The 13796-nt window shown below is 38.1% G+C and overlaps 1 protein-coding gene across 2 annotated transcripts in view; it reads left to right on the top strand.

Moving 5' to 3' along the window:
* The window catches only part of greb1 (growth regulating estrogen receptor binding 1), a 31409-nt gene extending 19369 nt beyond the window's left edge, over positions 1–12040 (top strand). The window contains exons 11-32 of one of the 2 annotated variants that reach the window (XM_058749138.1): positions 632–982; positions 1564–1692; positions 1777–1878; positions 1975–2172; positions 3252–3432; positions 3516–3699; positions 3831–3967; positions 4076–4424; positions 4541–4656; positions 5435–5637; positions 6440–6915; positions 6998–7100; positions 7816–7971; positions 8085–8224; positions 8380–8541; positions 8677–8881; positions 8968–9130; positions 9554–9775; positions 9861–9996; positions 10110–10310; positions 11126–11264; positions 11377–12037. In XM_058749138.1, the coding sequence (XP_058605121.1) occupies positions 632–982; positions 1564–1692; positions 1777–1878; positions 1975–2172; positions 3252–3432; positions 3516–3699; positions 3831–3967; positions 4076–4424; positions 4541–4656; positions 5435–5637; positions 6440–6915; positions 6998–7100; positions 7816–7971; positions 8085–8224; positions 8380–8541; positions 8677–8881; positions 8968–9130; positions 9554–9775; positions 9861–9996; positions 10110–10310; positions 11126–11264; positions 11377–11540 (4217 nt within the window). In that variant the 3' untranslated portion in view covers positions 11541–12037. Of the gene's footprint in view, positions 1–631; positions 983–1563; positions 1693–1776; positions 2173–3251; positions 3433–3515; positions 3700–3830; positions 3968–4075; positions 4425–4540; positions 4657–5434; positions 5638–6439; positions 6916–6997; positions 7101–7815; positions 7972–8084; positions 8225–8379; positions 8542–8676; positions 8882–8967; positions 9131–9553; positions 9776–9860; positions 9997–10109; positions 10311–11125; positions 11265–11376 lie in introns of both variants that reach the window. The other variant, XM_058749137.1, reaches the window with a different exon arrangement.
* Positions 12041–13796: the final 1756 nt, after the last annotated feature.

A 13796-nucleotide genomic window follows, 5' to 3' on the forward strand; every position in this document is an offset into this window, starting at 1 on the left:
GTTGCCAAGGTAACAAGGTTTTTTTGATGTACTAAAATGACCAACTAAAACTGAAATAAATATAAATTAAAGCTAAATAGAAAAAATGCTCAAAATTACTAATACTAAACTACAGCAAACTAAAAACTGAGAATTTACAAAAAATCTAATTCAATATTAAAATTTAAATAATAAAATCTGTATTTAATAAATAATAATAAAATGACACTGGCTTACAGTTAAAAACTACAGCAATCAGAATAATAAAGTAATTGTGATTTAATCTCTTGATTTTTTTATTTTTATTTTTTTTAGAAAGAAAGAAAAACAAAGCAGTAAAAATATTTAAATTCAGTAAATGTGTTAAACATTATCACATTAAACATATTTAATATCTGAAGTTTAACACTTTAACCATAACATTGTTTAAAAATACTGCATGTTTAATTAAAAAAAATACATTTACAGCCCTCTTATCACCCCCCTTGAGGCCCCTGAGAGTTCACAGACCAAGACTATATTTAAAATATAATAATTTATTATTTTGGAACCGTGATTTATTATTTTTCATTATATACTGTAAAATGACTCCAATCAATTATATGTGTCTGTACAGTATGTGTAAGTGCATTTACCTATCATGTTGCAACAGCACCTGACCAGGCTCCTCTGATGGAAGACTTGGAGCAGATCTTCATGCGTTCCTGGCGTGAGTCACACCTGACGGAGATCCGGCAGTATCAGCAGACGCATGCACAGTTTCCACCTCCTCTCCCCTGCCTCGCACAGCCCCTCACTCCCTCTCAGCTCCCCTGGCTGGCCAAACTGGCCACCAGCTCATGTGGGGAAGGAGTTCTGGTGCTGGACACGGCGCCCTCTCTAGCTGAAGCGCTGGAGGACACTTTCCACAGACTAGTAGATTGCAGATTGAGCCAGACCAATTACGTGGTGATCATCTGCATGAACAGGAGCCAGGAAATAGAGTCATGTGTGATGGTGACAGGTATGTGGGTTATAAATGTACTTCTACTAATAATAATGTTTTTTTTTTTTTAGACTATAGATGCACAATATATCTGTATCATATTGGCTGTATCATATTATAGGTATCCATATTAGATATTTATTTGTGGATGTTCTTTTTACCTAGTTTTACATTTAGATGACCTTAGCCATAATCTAACACTCACTTAAAATTTAGCTTTCAAAAACACAAATAATTTAATAACACTGTTAAATGTAAGATTAAAAGCTACAGCTGTCAACATGATATAATTGGGATTTAATCTCATCATTTTTTTTTTAAAGAATAACAAAGCAGTAATTTGGTAAATGTGCTAAAAATTATAGCATTAAACATATTCCATATTTAAATTATATAACTTTGACAATGCTAAAAAACTTTTTTATTATGATTTATTTACACAAAATATTATAAATTTATGGTTTTCAGTCTTAACATTAAAGATTTGTTTATCTGTATTGCCCATAATTTTAATAACCATATGCAATAATTATGTAGATCTGAAATGAAATTAAACAGAAATTTTATTTTAATTTTACAATATCCACATTATCACACAGGAAAGCACCAGACCCGTGCTTTAGCTGAGAGTCTTCTCTCTCCCAGTGATTGTGTGAGAGAAATCGTCCATGAACTGTCTTCTGGGATGGCAGCAGAGTTGGGGTCCTATTTCAGTTCTCTGGGTCCAGGTAAGGCTTCTGGTTTAATACATGGATCTCACTGCTGTGGTTTCCCCATACAGAATTTAATTGCATTTCTATACTGCTTATCAGATGGAGATGTGGAGGCCTTGCTGGAGGAAGCCAGTCCTGAGAACGCTACCCAGTATTCTATCATAGAACCATCAGGAGACAGTCCTAAAGCCAAGTGCGCGGGTGAGACTGACTTGTGCTTGAAAGTATCCAAGTATGAATTCAATGAGATATATACATGGAGCATAAGGTGTGTTAACACTTTGTATTTTTCAATAGAGTACTCTGTAGAGTGGCATGAGATTCGGCCCATACAGCTTGCCGTGGCTCGGAAGCTGCTCTCGCATGTTTGCGCCATCGCTGATTCCAGCACACAGAACCTGGACCTCGGTTCCTTCGACAAGGTTGAGTTCTTAATCTGCGTTCCGCCTTCAGAGGTCACTTTTCATCAAGTTGTCCTTCACCTGTGGAACTCAGGTAGAGTACTGCGACTCAATACCCATGAGACTCTGCTACACCCTTAAGCCCAAAGTATACTCCACTTTTTACGTGTATGCGAGGGACAGCGTACAGTGCATGTGACGCAAATTTCGTCATCAGAACAGTACGTGCACCACCCGATTTTTGGAACCGCACGTACTTTGTATGCGCAGGTTGCACATGCGCATTGAAGTTATTTTGTAGTACTCAGTTTTTTCACAAGGTGGCAACACTGTCCCTGTCTGTTGTTTCACAGTAGAAAACTAAACTAAAGATACGGAACAACAACAACAAAATAGCGGAGATTGCAACAACAACAGATGCTCGCATTGACAAACACTTGTGAGCGAGAGGGTATAAGACAGCTCAGCTTTGGTTTAAAAGAGTTCAAAAATATTTGTTATAGGTCATAACTTAACAGGGAAAAATAGAGCAGACACTGGATGAAGCTTTTCAGAGCGCATGTGTTGACCACCCGCGTTCGCATACAACATGAAATGGCACATACTTTGAAAGACATAGCTTGCGTACGTGTACAAAAACGAAGTATACTTTGGGCTTTACAAAAAAAAGTCATCAAGTAAAGTTTAAATAAGTAAACTAAAATCAGTGTCCTATTAGAATACTTGTAAGCGAACTATTTAAATACATCTTGGAAGTAAATTGGCCCACGTAGTTTATAAAAGTATACTTTTAAGTGTATTTCAAGTGTAACAGTAGTAAACTTTGAGTACACAAGTAAGTTATAAATACTGTTACTGTTAAACTTTTCTGTATACATGAAATGCATACAGTATATACTATATATGACAGTGTAATTAAGTATGATTTAAGAATATTTCTGATAAATATTAAAATCTACTTTATCATTAATCTACTTGAAAAAACTTATACAAAAAAACGCAATTTTCTTTCCCTTTTTCACATATTTCCCTTTTTAAAAGAAAGTTGAAGGTCTTGTCCTTGTTTTAAATAGAGTATAAACTGTATTTTACGTCACAGGCTTTGAGAAATCCCATTGAGCAATTATATTACATATTGCAGATAGATCTCACTTCCTGCTCTTGTATTTCCAGGGGTGTTACGGGAGTTAGGATTGGACCAAGGCTGCCTGTCGCTGAAGGAGGCTGAGCAGTTTGTGGTAAAGCTGAACCAGAGTGCAGTGGGAAAAATCAACAGCCTCATTCAGAAATCCAAGATGAACCCCTACACGCTCTTCATACTCGTGCACGATCACGCACACTGGGACATCAGCAGGTATGTGACGACCTGTGATTCTCTTTTAAGCCTTCTCTTTGCTTGGCTGTTGGTGGAACTCTGCATCCTTATTTTTATGACAGTGGGCAGTGCAGTGGAGGAGACTCCAGCTTGGGACTAGTGGATAGTCTGTTGAACTGCAGGCAGATTCGAGATGCTCCCAACATCCTGACGCTCCACGTGACTTCGTTCCCCTTCACCTTGCAGACTCAGTACACACGAATCAGCCCTTACAATGAAATCCACTGGCCTTCTGGATTCAACAATGTAAGAATACCACACACTATCTCTTTAAACCAGCAAGTTAAGCTCCTGGAAACTGAAACTTTGAAATCACCCATAGCGGTTAATAATGACTAATGATTTTACATTTTGCCCATCTGTTTTTGCACACCTAGGATGTGGATCTTTATCACGAGAAGACAAAGTACTTTGGTGTATCCGAGCTGCTGGAGACGACCCGGTCTGGAAGTGGCCTTCCTCTGCTACGATATGACAGTTCATTCGAGAGCATGGCTGCTGCTCTGGAAGAGAGGTTTGTTTTCAGTAAATCAGCATTTCTGAAGGATCCCAAACTTTGGCCTTGTTTCTTCTCTTTGTATGATGTTTTAGCAGCTTGACAAATCTCCTTACGTCTCCTCAGGTTCCCAAAACTACACAGTGCAATGATTCGCACCCATGTGCTGATCCAGCATTACTCTCTGGCCCTGATGGCAACAGCGGGTGGCCAGGCTTTACAGGCTCTGCAGAAGCACATCTCAGTGGAGACGCTGGAGATGGTGCAGTGCCTCCTCAACACATCCCAGCGATGTCCCAGCCGTCACGGTCACATGCTGCTCCTGAGGATCCCCTCCCCAGCTCTCGCTGCCTTCGCTCACCAGCGCCTCTGCCATGTCCGCAACAGACTCGGCCTTCACAAGCAGTTTGAGGTCATCCTGGGGGATCCATGCTCTGCCCTCACTGTAGGAAAACACTTCTTGGAACAACTGAGGGTATTTACTTTTAATCTATTTGTTTTTTTATTAAAATAAAAATAAAAATTTATTGTGTCCATATTCTTCTTTATATCCCTAAATTGTAGATCCTTGTGCTTTTTATATGTCTCCAGGTATGGCTGAAGATCTTGGACCCAGACTGGGCTCCTCGGACATATCTAGAGCTGGAGGCTTTACCCTGTATCCTCATCTTAACCGGCATGGATCCACTTGGAGAGTCTTTACCCAGGTAAAGTTTTTGACTTGAATAAGCTTGATGCAGAATGCTTGTTAAATTTTTGACAACATTAACATCCAGCGCTTATCTACTTTTTTTTTTTTATTGCATTTCATATTATTAAAACTACTTAAGAGTAGTTTCCTAGAAATGTTTAATGAATCGTTTATATAAATTAGCAAACTTTAAAAGGCCCATTTCTATTAAATTAGTTTGTCCAAATAATGGTTTTGGGAAATTATACAGGTCTGCAAGACCTCAGAAAAATTATCTGGGGCAATTTAACTCAAATAGTTTGTGCTGTTTTATTTTATTTTATTTTAGAGATTATTTGACAGAGTTTTATTACATTCAAAATGTCTAGCAGGTTTTTTTTGGCCTATTTCAGTACCACTGTTAACCTACGCATATTTACATGCAAGCCTGGAAAATTAATTAAACTTTAAATGTTTTTTATATAATAAATTTTTATAAAATACAATGTTGCTCTTATGCAGAGCAATAGTGTAGAGTAAAACATGCTTGAAATTGCAAGCTTTAGTATTTTTTTAATGTTCAATTTTTTGATGGATTATTCAAAATGATTCACAAATTAGTATGAATGGTTCATTAGTGAATCATTCTGAATCCAAATGAATCATTCATTCATTTAATAATCACAAATGATTAGAGATGGAAAAGTCATGGAAATTCTTTGGTCAAATAGAGTCTTAGCAAAAGACTAGATCTTAAAACAACAGCTTTGCTTTGGTTTATACTCAGATTTACCGTGTTGTTCCTCTGTCCTCAGATCTCTGAAGTACTGTGACCTGCGTGTTATCAGCTGCTGGTCTCTGCAGCGCACCACACTCGAGCAGGAGCTGGGATTGGCCGCATACCTGCTGAAGACAAAACAAGATGGCCAGCACGGGCCGCACGCACGCTGTGACCTGTCTGAGAGTGACCCTGAGAAACTCAGCACTGACAACGAGGACGAGGAGGTTGTAGTGGATGGTCAGTATTGTAAAACCAGAAAACATGAAGTATTTACTAAACTGAGAATAAACCATTTTGTTTTAAATTATATAGGAAATGAGTGGGTATATGTAAACACTAAATGGGACGGACATTAACATGGTCAAGGCACACCACAACTGCCCCAAACCTTCAGCTAGTCAGAAAAAAAGACTATCAAGCTATTAGTCAGCTCAGCCTCACGCCATCTGTGTTTTAACACAGCTTTTGGGAGGAAGAGGATTCACTTCCGAGACTCCAGCATCTCCTCATTATCCTCCAACACCTCATGTAAGGAAGTAAGAGGAAATGGAGATTAACCTCCTCAATGACTGCATGTTCACATAGGTAGAACTGTTTCATCCTTCGGAGACATTTCCAAAAATCCAAACCACAATGAATCAATAAATATCAAAATCCATAATTGTTTAAAATTGAAATAAAATGAAGGATAACTCTCAGCCAGCTTTGTATTGTTTCATTGCCTGTAGTATATGTAAATGAACTGTATAATATTTCTCCATGTAACCTGCACCCAGATAAACATGTGCTTGTAATTCTTTGAGCAAATGTAAGTTGTCACATCATTCTTTCAATTTCAAACGATTAATTTTTTTTTTTCTGATTTTAACTGATTAAATAAAAGTGATATCCTGAGTGGAATGCCTAAATTTGCCTAAACAGTCTGTTTTGGGATTTGGGACAGCTTTGTTTTCGGAAAGATTCCTGAAACTGGTGAATTCAAAGGTCTTACACACTTACGTAGTTCTCCCGCACTGACCTTATCTCTCTGGTGGTCTAGTAAACAACGATCTCCCTAAACTGGGTAACCAGGCCTCCCCAGCTGGCTCTCAGCACCCTCAGTCTGACTGGACTCCTCTGGATCCAGACAAGCAGCCCAACCAGAGGCGGCAGTCCAAATCCACCTCATCTGGCTCTTCGTCCACACGGGCCTCTCCTCTGCGGCAGAGCTGCTCCTGGGCACGCAATCTCAGCCGCCCACCTGTGGTGCTGCTCCCTAAAGCCGTCTACGACCTCATCACCACAGTGGATTCCAGTGGCCTGCCCAAGTCCACTTCCTTCCTCCCTCACTCTTCAGTAGAGTGGGTCAGCTCCTTTAGACCCCTCCTCAGCAAAATGATGACCTGCACCGAGCAGTCGCTGTACTATCGCCAGTGGACGGTCCCCAAACCCCACCACATGGACAGCTGTAACCGAGCTGAAGGACGCACCGATAACTTCCACCCACGAAAGCTGCTGCTAAGTGGGCCACCACAGGTAAACGAGCGTCTGAAACACTGGATGCCACTGTCAGTATTTGGCTGGTGGGTTAAAATGGAGTTTGTTTGTGTGTGTACAGGTGGGGAAGACTGGGGCATATCTGCAGTTTCTGGGTATTCTGTCTCGCATGCTGATCAGGCTGATGGAGGTGGACATCTACGATGAGGAGGACATCAACTGCAGTGAGTATTATACCACAAAGGTTGTAAATATGATGTCATATGTTAACACTTTAGTTAAGGCACCAATTCTCACTGCTAACTAGTTGCTTATAGTATGCCTATTACTAGCACATTGGCTGTTAATTAGTACTCATAAAGCACATATTAATGCCTTATTCTGCATGACCTTACTATTAATAAGCAGCAGGTTAGGAATTTATTGAGCCAAAAGTTGTAGTTAATAATGACAATTGGTCCACAAACTAAAGTTTGAGCCGATATATAAAATGTAAAAATATTCAGTCCATTAAATTTACTGCACGTATCGATCTTCTGTTGGTGACATGTCTTCACGTGATACAAATTCACAGGTCAGAGTTTATCAAACTTGAACTTTGGAATTCAGCGAAATTCGCATGAGCTTGCATTTCCCGTCTTCCCTTTTCCTTCGCACATTTGCATACGTGGAATGGAAGCTAATGGAGCAAAAAATGTAGTGTTCAGCCCTTTAGGAGTCACGTTATTAGTTTGGGAATCAATTTGATTGCACTGTACAGTCTTGATTCACTGAAAAGAGCCGACTCATAAGAATAATTCATTTGTGAATCGGACTACATTGGTTGTGCTGGATGTTTTTTGTTCTCTAAAAAGAACAGATTCATAAGATTCATTTGTTCAGGAAGCATGCTACACTAGTGCTGTATCAGTGAAATGATTAATACTTTTTTTTCTCCAGATTGCGAGAAAGATTTGGTGCGATATCATCAGCCCATTGCATTGTGGCCCAATACAGACACTGTACGAGGGATGCCCTTTGATTACACCATCCATGATCCTAAATACGAGGACATCAGCACTGTCTACTCACCAGACTTCACTCCAAATTCAAATGGTTAGACCATCAAGATTATCACATATGGTTTAGTTGAGCCTTGCTATAATAGTTCTGGCTATTTTAATAGGTCAGTATCATTGAAATTGTTTGTTTTTTCTTTGCTGCATTAGATGGAAACTCCAGAAGGCAGGAAGATGTGTATCTACACAGGCGAACGGCACGGATAAAACTCTCTAAATATGCAGCTTACAACACATACCATCATTGTGAGCAGTGTCACCAGTATATGGGTTTCAATCCACAGTATCAGGTGAGCCCTAATACAGTTTATTACACAGCGCTCTTGAATACTTGAATCTGACTGGTCAATAGTAGCACTAAGATTCTGATCCATAGACTAATCTATATTATTATGTGTGTGTTTGGATCTGACTGTATTTTGGGTCGTTGATTATCTGTTTGCAGCTGTACGAGTCCACCCTGCATGCCTTTACCTTCTCTCACCTTCTACTGGGAGAGGAAATCCAGCTCTACTTCATCATTCCCAAATCCAAGGAGCATCACTTCTCCTTCAGCCAATCAGGAGGCCAGTTGGAGAGCATGAGACTGCCCCTCACTTCCGATTGGGTACAAACCAGCAGTCAACTAGTAGAGGCCAAATGTGCCATGAGTGCAATTATATGTTCACTTAATAGTTTCAATATACAGCTACTATCTTCTGAAAGGGTTTATTTAACTAAGCTTGACAACTGATGTTTGCAGAATCCCGATGCCATAAAAAGCCCAATATTCACACCCACCACTGGTCGCCATGAGCACGGCTTGTTTAATCTGTATCATGCCATGGAAGGAGCCACCCACCTGCACATTCTAGTGATTAAAGAGTACGAGATGGCCGTCTACAAGAAATACTGGCCCAACCATATAATGCTTGTCCTACCCACTATCTTCAATGGAGCTGGAATAGGTAACCATCAGGAGATTATCATATTGATCTATTGATGTTGATGTCAGTGAGGTCTTTAATAAATTTCTTCTCTCCCACTTACTCAGGAGCAGCTCATTTTCTGATTAAAGAGCTGTCTTATCATAACCTGGAGTTAGAGCGGAGCCGGAGAGTGGAGCATGGCAGTCGGCCACAAGATGTCTGGCCCTTCATCATCCTCGCAGACGATTCTTGTGTTATGTGGAACAGTGTTGACGTTGATCCAAAAAGGTGCTTAATTTTGTGATTTTAATTTATTTACATAAATATTTCATATTTATTTTATGAATTTTTTTTTTACTTTTTTTTTTTTTAGCTAAAAATTACTTTTTGTGAGTAGTATTATTATTATTATTATTATTATTAACTACAGTTTTTCACGACATCTAAAAAAGTGCCAGTCTAAAAAGGTGCATTGACACTTGAATTAAAAATTAATCTCTTATGAGTATAATTTCTATTATTATGAATCTGATTATTTATACATTAAAAAAAACTAAATTAACTACAAAATGTAAAATAAACTGGAAAAAAATGTATCCAGTACAAAAGACTGACATTGGTCAGGAAACATAGGAACGGAATTTTAATATTGGTCCATCCCTGTTTGCTTTTGGCCATCTGTTTTAAGTAGTGTATTTGGATGTTTTTCAGCGGTACCACAGGGACAGAAAGAAATGTGTCCTTGAAACAGGTTCTTCAGCACATGGAGTCTTCTCCAGATATTTCTCAATATGGCTTATGCGGGATGAGGAAGTGGTCCAGTCGTGGAGGTGCGGTCGGACGGCAAAAAGAACCCTTCTCGCGTGGACACCTACATGACTTCCTGCTACTTAACGTGGACCTAACACAGAATGTGCAGTACAACCAGAACCGGTAAGTTTCTAGAAAGTCCAGCTACTTTGATTGTTTTTTTCTCCATTATTGTCCAAATATTCACATCTCACTCTATCCACAATAGATTCACATGTGATGATGTGGACTTCAACCTGCGTGCCCAAAGTGCAGGCCTCCTCATCTGCAGGTTTAACAACTTTAGCGTGATGAAGAAGCAGATCGCCATCGGTGGATATGGGACCTTCATCATCAAGACTAAGGCAAGTTTCTAACCAACGTCCAAAACTGTATTGATGTTTTACTCTGTAGATCTAGAATAACAATCATATTCCATGCAACTACAAAAACAATGGTTCTTCTGAATTCTCCACAGATGACCGATGTCCCCACCACAATCCAGCCAACTCAGTACATCTGTGCTCCAGACAGCAAGCACCTGTTCCTGGCCACACCAGCTCAGCTACTGCTGGAGAAATACCTCCAGCACACCAGCCATCGCCTCTTCCCCCTTAGCGCCCAAAACTACAGCCACCCAGTCCTCTCTGTCGACTGCTACCTGAACCTCGGCCCAGAGGTACTTCAACAGACTTTTAGTACCTTAAAAAATTCCATAGTAGACTGATGCGACAATTAATTGAAATAAAGCTGAAATCTCAATATAACTGTGCAATTACCAAATCGCAAACGCTGCAATTTAATTAAATAGATGCATTGCATGAGAATCACGAATCTGCATCTGTGCATGTGCTGGTATGGATGGCCTGTAATGTGCATTTGGGAAAGCAACGTTGCATATAAACTCTCTGTTGTCAACAAAAGTGAAGCTGTTTAAGCAGTTTTCTTCCAAAATAAAAGCTTGTTGGTTTAATGTTTGAAAATGAAGAATTAAGACTATATTTTTTGTTGTTGTATTGTAAAATAAAATTATTACATTTCGACTTTGTTTGTTTGTTTTTTTACTGTGAAACATTAAAATAGTAAAAAATTTATTTTATTTACCATTTTTATTTTGTGTTATTATTATTATTTTAGAGTGATATTGATTTTGGGCTCAATTGTGCAGCCCTACAAACAAGCAAGACACACTTGTTATTTGTTTATTATTATTATTATTATTTTATTTATTTTTACTATTTATTTACTTTTTTTCTTCTTTTTAAAATTGCATTTGAAATCAACAGTCACTATTTATTTAAATTATTGAGATATACTTATTTAATTTTTTCCCCAAATCTTACAGCCCTTCATTGGTGGAACCGGATGGTAATACTATGGTACTTAAAGGAACCTTAAAGTGTACCTGTTGTATTGCTACTGTGTGACCTATCCGCCGTAGTTTCACATGATTCTAAATAGTTTTTTTGTTTTTGTTTTGTTGTCTGTTCCCAGGTGACTGTTTGTTTTGTCAGCTCCAGACCTCACTCCATTAACTTCAGCACTACTGGTCTGCTCTTCAGTGGCCTCCTCTTATACTTCTGTGATTCCTTTGTGACTCCTGGATTCCTTAAAAAGTTCCAGTTCCTGAAAGGTAAAGACCAGGGAGATAAATAATATATCCATCTATCTGTCTGTCCATTTAACACATGAAAACTCTAGAAAATTATCCTCTGTTAAAAGTATTTGCTCTTTTTTTGCTCCAGGAGCGACTCTGTGTGTGATCTGTCCTAACCGCAGCTCTCTACGTCAGACTGTAGTTCGGCTGGAACTGGAGGAGGAGTGGAGGTTTCGTCTCAGCGATGAGTTTCAGACCGCCAACGTCAAAGAGGACCAGCCTCTCTTTTTCCTCACAGGAAAACACATATGACTCTCAAAACCTGAAGACTCAATCGCAACTGTCCTGTCTGTATATAACATTATCTCTGTATATAATGCACAGGATGTGCTGTAAATTTACTGCTTGCTTGCTTGCTGTTGTTGTTTTTTTTTCTCTCTCTCTCTCTTTTTAAGATCATACAGGAAAAGTATAAGATTATTAAATTGCATATGGATGCACCATCAAAACCGGATTTACTCACATCTTTGTTTAAAATGTATTTATTTAGCGTGACCTTTCTGTTTTTATCTTTCTGTGTTTTATTGTTTGGTGTTTTAATAGTTTTTTCTGTCACAGCCGGGTCTTTTAAAGTAAGCTTAATGCACAGTTATGAAGCTTTAAAAGAACAGATCGAAGTATTTTGTAGAAAAGAGTATTTTTGTAGCTGTGTTTGGCGTGTTCTGTGATGAGTGTGGATGAGGGCGTAATGTCATTAAAGTACTTATGTCATGCATTTCAAATCTCTACAGTTTCCGCTCATCATTGCTTTGCTGTTCCTAAAGCTTTTACCGCTGTACCACTGTATGAACACTAGAGGGCAGAACAATCGCATTTTATAAATAAAAAATCTATCCGCTATACATTTTATTAAAGAAAACCTATTTTTCTCAGTACATATTAAAGACATATTTGAAAATTAACTTTTAGTATCAGTGCTGTAAGGAGACTGTTATTCATTTATTCTAATCTCTGCCTTAATTACACTAATATTCCATTAATACTGATTGTTTTCTTGTAGATAGAAATAACTGTTAGCTAAATTGGGTAGTGTTGCGATTTTTGGTCTGTTATATTACACCGTAATTATAGAAAAGGTTTTTTAACAATTTAAAAAAAGTGTAATGGTGGTAGAGATGCTAAAAAGTTTTTTCTAAAAAGGAAATTTATAATTTTTTTTTTAGAGCTGAAGGATATTATTTAATTGGCTCAGAAATCAAAAGTGTTCTTCATAATAGGCTATTTACGATAATAGATTTTATGAGTTGCCTTGTTTATTAAATATGACCAGCAGAGGCATTAACCTCACGGTTTCCGGTTGCATTGTAAGAGTAAACTGGTCGTTCCAAGTGTTTTCAAAATAATGCTTGCAAATTTACTTTGCAGTTCACAAATGTCAGTTCTTCGTGCCTAAAATGAATTTATTAACAGTAATATTTTTATAAATTCAGTTTCTATGACAACGCATATTCTCTGCGTCATTCTCATGCTCTGTAGGGCAGGATGGGAGCATTAATTACCTGCTAGGCATGTACTCAAGGCATGTTATGTAACAGTTAACAGCATGTACCACTCATCATTCTGTTAATAAGGGATCAATGTGTCACTCAAAATGTTTACAGCCACAGCATGTGTCATGCTTCTGTAGATCCTGGGGTTACAACCATCCACAAACATGACTGCAGCTTGCAGTTAAATTCATCGGTGTCACCTGTACCATAGCTTTCAATCATAAATCATTTGGAAATGAATCCATGATAGGTTACTGAGTACACTCAATCTTTGAGCTGAGCTGAAATATTACCCATCATACTTGTATTATGGTATATGGGATGAGGTATTTAACATTGAACACAGCATATTTGTGCTAGCCACTTTTCATTTTCAGCCATTCAAATGTGACACATTTTAATCACTTTCTCTAGATACACAATTGACTAAGAGCACACATGCAGTCGCTGTCATCTGGTATGAATGTTTATGTCATCTTCTCTGAAGTAAATGGAAACGGTGACTCGTGTTGCAAGTGTACATTCTGGTCGTCTCTGGTGGGGTAAGGGTCAGTCTCACAGAGTCACAGCAACATCACAACCCGCCCCTTCTGAAATGACATGTGACATGATCTGACGAGTCCCTGGAAGTGTAACATGCACAACTTAAAAATAACCTTATTATTATCAGACTCACAGTTGTTGCAGCCTAACTGTAACTTAATGTCTTTTAATAACTTTAACTTGTCATTTTATCCTGCTGCAGGACAAGATTCAATAATAAGCATTTTATTAAAAGTGCATTAAAAGTCAGGATTTCCAATAGGATTTTTGTTTTGGTAAAATTTTAAACTGTCTTGGAAACTTTGATTTTTGTCAAAATGCTTTTTTGGTATAGATTTATTTGTACTTTTACTGTTCCCAGACTAAGATTTTCAGTGTTAAAATATAAAAATCCATCATAATTATGTATTTAATCTTAAAAATTTTCAAAACTAACAAATCACCAATTCAATATTTGTTTGTTGTATATGAAAAT

Source organism: Onychostoma macrolepis, chromosome 17 (assembly GCF_012432095.1).
Source record: "Onychostoma macrolepis isolate SWU-2019 chromosome 17, ASM1243209v1, whole genome shotgun sequence".
In the NCBI taxonomy this organism is placed as follows: domain Eukaryota; kingdom Metazoa; phylum Chordata; class Actinopteri; order Cypriniformes; family Cyprinidae; genus Onychostoma; species Onychostoma macrolepis.